At 32.6% G+C, this 5315-nt stretch overlaps 1 protein-coding gene across 1 annotated transcript; it reads right to left on the bottom strand.

Annotated features, from left to right (window-relative positions):
- Positions 1-697: 697 nt before the first annotated feature.
- LOC145263262 (uncharacterized) lies at positions 698-1444 on the bottom strand. Its single transcript, XM_080120346.1, has one exon. It carries the CDS (start codon positions 1442-1444, stop codon positions 698-700), a length of 747 nt encoding a protein of 248 aa, XP_079976472.1.
- Between the last annotated feature and the right edge of the window lie 3871 nt (positions 1445-5315).

Here is a 5315-nt window from a genome sequence, read left to right as displayed (position 1 = left end):
ATATATTTATTATTATTATATAAGAACAAATAGTTTGATATAATATATAATATAATTTATATATATATATTATGTTATTATGTATATATATATATATATATTATATTATTATATATTATTATTAGTATGTATTATTATATTATATACCGGGTTTTGTATTATACATTATATATGTATATATTATATATTTATTATTATTATATAAGAACAAATAGTTTGATATAATATATAATATAATTTATATATATATATATTATGTTATTATGTATATATATATATATATATTATATTATTATATATTATTATTATTATGTATTATTATATTATATACCGGGTTTTGAATAAGTCCTGTTACATTGTAGATGTTCCTATTAAGCCTGGTACGTCATTTTGGGTAGAATTAAATAAGTTTGGTTACACAATGATTTATTAGTATACAAGGCATCATCCCATTCAATGTGGCCACCTTTGGCGGCAATGACACGTTCCAACCGAGGTCGGAAACTCTTACAGGCCTTCCTGACGTAGTCCTTCTTCATGGACGCCCATGCTCGGTTCACAGAGGCTTTCAGCTTATTTGTGTTACTGTGGCGGGTCTTACAGGTCCTTATATGCGCCCGCACACTGAAATCAAGGGGGTTCAAATGTGGCGACTGTGGAGGCCAAAAGTCTTTGGGCCAGAAGCTCATGTTAGTCTCTAACCAGTTCTGCGCAATTTTGGCGGTGTGTGCGGGTGCGCCGTCCTGCTGGAACACGTAACCTTCTTCTTAGTAATCTTTTTAACCCATGGAAGAACTTTAGTTTCCAAAATGTCTTTGTAAACATCGGAGGTTAGTCTGTATCCCTGTTCAAACCACACCGGGGGCATCTTGTCCCCATTGGATGCTACGACCCCAAGCATCATGACAGATGCTGGATGCTTGGTGGTTGACACTCTCTTGTGGTTAGAGACATCATTCCCAAAGCTTACGACCCGGTCGTTCTGCCTGTTGAAGACTGGGTCGACAGCGAATATTTTCGCTTTGGAGAAAACGAGGATACGATTCCTGTGGCTCTTTAAGTCATTCAACAGGCGGGTGCTCCTCTCCAGACGTTTATGAATCATGGCAGGACTCAAGAGGGGTTTCTTGGAACGTCTTCGACTCTTTCCCCCCATGCTCTTGACCACCCTGGACACTGTGGATACAGAAATCTTCATCTTTTGTGCCAGTCTTGTCATTTTCAGCTCAGGATCATTTTCAAAGGATTGTTTGATGGTTCCACGCCTAATTTCTTGAGGCCTTCCTGATCGAGGTCGATCCTTGAGGGTCTGCGAGTTATTCAGATGTTGGGAAACACGATAGACAGTCATTCTACTGACGTTTAGTAGCTTTGCAATGTCAGTTTGTTTGATATCCGCGCGCAGCAATACGGAGATTTCATTTCTTTTTCTTTTTTCTTCCATTGGGTTGTACTTATGATTTAGGATTTTCTCAGGAGTCAATATTGTATCTGCAATATATAAGTATTAATTAGACGTACTCAAACGTTAGTTACACTCAATAATAATACATGAATTTAAAAAAAATAAAAATGTAACAGGACTTATTCAAAACCCGGTATATTGTATTATATATATATATATATATATATATATATATATATATATATATATATATATATAATATCGTGTTAAATGAACTCGTCAAGTGTCCTGGTTCTATTTTGCTATTAACAGAACCATTTATTTCGAATGCGAATATTTTAAATACCCTACTGTTTATTTGGGATGTGCGGTAATAGCACTTCCCAAATGGACGTGTGATGTTCAGTTTTATAAGGTGTTAACTTAAGTCACATATGCCTGTTTCCTTTTGAATCGGATTATTTCGACTATCAATTATCAAACACATTTCGATACATAATCTATTTCCAAAAAAAAACTTCACACATACATTACCTTTGTGTTAGATTTCAACAAATCGACCTATTAGTTTCCTATTCCATTGGAGACAAATTCAAAAACACACACACAGAGGCAGTTTTCTGTGTATAAAATGGTATGATAGCTGGTTAAAAAACGCATAACGCATAGATATAACTGCACACCTCCGTTTAAGACAAATTATCTAGGAATGTATTTTAGCTAAGAATTGTATCAATTGATGGATTGTTTCCGATGTATTTCATAATAATTTATCATCATTTTAAAAACGAAAATCACAACCTTGAATATTTTGATTGTATCCGTTCACACACACTGCTATTTTAAATTCAAAAATTAAATTGCTTGGATAATTTTCTATGTGGGCTTGCGATAGCTTCTTGTTAGAAAGTGAAAATGTATGATGGTTCGTAGTTTCTTCCTTTGAAACCGATTTACTTCTTTATATGGAACTGAATTACTCTAGTGATATTAATTCAGAAACATTCTATTTGTCTACATTTAATGCTGTTTTTATATAAACTTATTCAATTATCAAAGAGTGATAAACCGTACATTAATTCCATCTTCGTAACTGTGAGTTGCAAAACAATTTGTTTGATTTTTACTGGGAAAATTTGAGAAAATCGTTTTGTCTTCATGAACAGATATTTCAGCTAAGGTTTTGCCTAAGCGAAGATACGCTTCCGTGTCTTACAAAGTAACAAGCTTCATAAGTGTTTCTTCGTCATGACATATAAGTACGCATTTATAGTGAATGCAAATCTTCGTATGACAGAGTTTGCAAATGGGAGCATGTTAATGACATGCACTGTTTACCATGAGTATTGCCTTGAGACAATTTTAGAGTTAGAATTTTAGTCTGCACAAAAAATAGAAAACAGTAGCAGTCATAACATAATAAGTAGAATTCAAATTATTTACACAAATTTGTAGAAGCAACATGTAACCGTAGAATATTATAGTTGTTACAACATTGACGCATTTAAAGTCTATTACACATTTTTATATTTGAAGAATGAAGCATGGAGTCTTTTTTACGTCGACACATTATGCATTAAGAAACGCTAAAAAATTAAGTAACATGCGTTAAGAAACACGGAGAGTTTTGAAACCAACGAATCAACACGAGAGAAAAAAAAAACACAATCAATTGATACAGTTTACTAACATTCGCAATTATAGTCAATGCGTATTCCTGTACTAATATTTGTTATAAATTGTAATATAAAACGACATTAAGAGGCGCAGATAGAGTAACATCTTAAGGAAGCACTCGATTAGATAATCTCTACATTTTTGAACATGACGACACGTCTCTCGTTTCTCGTCCGTCTACATTTTTTGTGCGTTTTCTCTATGTTGCTAAGCGTTGGCACCCATCTTCCGGCCTCAATTACGCTATCATAAACAGTACTAAAGTTAAGGGTTATCATAAACAGTACTAAAGTGAATACTCGTCAATATCCATACTATAAAAAATAATCTCTCCTTATTGGAATGAAGCAGTAATATATTAATATATGTAGACAAATCAGCAAACAGACATAATATAAATTTAAAAAAAATGCATACTTAACTAAAAGACACAACAGGCACGCACTTTGTTAACACATTTGACAAATTCGATAATTTGTTTTTTTATATAATCCTGTCACGGGAGGGTCGACCTATTGTACAAGTAAAGATGACGGACTATTATTAAAACTAATAAATTCGGTGTAGCACGCACTCACACACACAAACACCCATGTATATATATATATATATATATATATATATATATATATATATATATATATATATATATATATATACATAGTGTCTGTAGGTATTTTAGAAAAATAATTATGACAGCCCCTTTAAGATACTCGTTTCTTATCGTTGAGCACTTTCAGTTTAATTAAAAGTCGGTCAATTTAGCTCTTATTCGTAGATCATCGTATAACGATTAGATCACTGTCTGACTGACGTAAATGAACACTTAAAATTAAGATGTTTTAAATTCAACGTTATTTCAAGCGGTTATTGGTAACCGAATGGATTAGGTCTCCGCTAATCGAGCCGGAGATGTCTCGTGATGCGGGGTTCGAATCATTCGACTGGTAGTAATCGTGACACCCTGCACTGAAGATTCCCGAAAGGATGAAACGTTAGTGTCGGTAGGTATTTTATTATTATAGTAGAAAATTTATATATATATATATATATATATATATATAGAGAGAGAGAGAGAGAGAGAGAGAGAGAGATAGAGAGAGATGCCTATATATATATATATATATATATATATAATTATTTTTTTACTATAACAATTAAATTCTTACAGACACTAGTGTTTCATCCTTGCGGGAATCTTCCGTGCAGGGTGTTACGATTTACACCAGTCTACAAATTCGAGCTATGCAACATGGGCATTCTCGGCATCGATTAGCAAAGACTGCGTGAAATAACGTTGAATTTAAATATTTTTAATTTTTAATGCGCTTCATGTCAGTCAGACAGTGATCTAATCGTGATCCGATGATCTATGCATAAGAGCTAAATTGGCAGACTTAATTCAACTGAAATTGCTAAACAATAAGAAACGAGTTTCTTAAAGAAGCTGTCATAATATATATATATATGTATATATATATATATATATATATTATATTTATATATTTAAATATTTATATTTATATATAAATACGCACACTGCTAAAAAATGTGATTGATGATGTTAGTGTAGAGGGTGTTTTACTTGATATTCAAATATAGCCAAGTATATGTTTTTCTCGAACCCAGCGCACACAGGTCTTATTTGTATAACAGGAGCATAACCCTTATCTGGTCGTTCCATACAGATGTTATAAGTAAATATGGAACGCCTGAATTCATAATGAACTCTGAACAATTAAAGTACTCCCTCTACTACTACTATAGTTATTAATTACAATATATAATTGTACTACAAAACGCAACCAATGCTCCGTACAACAGCGTTAGTGCTTCGCATCTTGTACTCGCATCAATGTATTAATATACATGGATGAATGATTTGATTACATCACCAGACATTCTCAAATGGACAGTTAATCTTCATAAGTTTAATGTGACTTAACTATTGCTGCTGCTACTGCTATTACTATTTGTATGATATCTGTTGCTGCCTATTCAAGAATTACGACCAATAATAATATTCATTTTAATATGTAAAAGAAAATGAATGAAGGAGAATTGGAAAATAAATGTTAATCTCAAACCAATCCAGAATTAAAAGGTGAGGTTGCACATCAGAAAAGGGTAAAATTTATAACAGCAAAAGAATTTACAGAACCTGTATATTGTACACAGCCTAATCTAATCGATGACGAACTGCCCTCGTAAATTAAGTTAACTATGATTATTT

This window comes from Euprymna scolopes, chromosome 38, assembly GCF_053919585.1.
Source record: "Euprymna scolopes isolate OS-2025 chromosome 38, ASM5391958v1, whole genome shotgun sequence".
NCBI lineage: Eukaryota > Metazoa > Mollusca > Cephalopoda > Sepiida > Sepiolidae > Euprymna > Euprymna scolopes.
The sequence above is the reverse complement of the archived record's forward strand: the minus strand, read 5'-3'. Positions and strand labels throughout refer to the sequence as shown.

What these genes read in the sequence shown, in the direction of transcription:
- LOC145263262 (XM_080120346.1), bottom strand. Translation starts at nt 1,444, where the DNA reads ATGGAAGAAAAAAGAAAAAGAAATGAAATCTCCGTATTGCTGCGCGCG.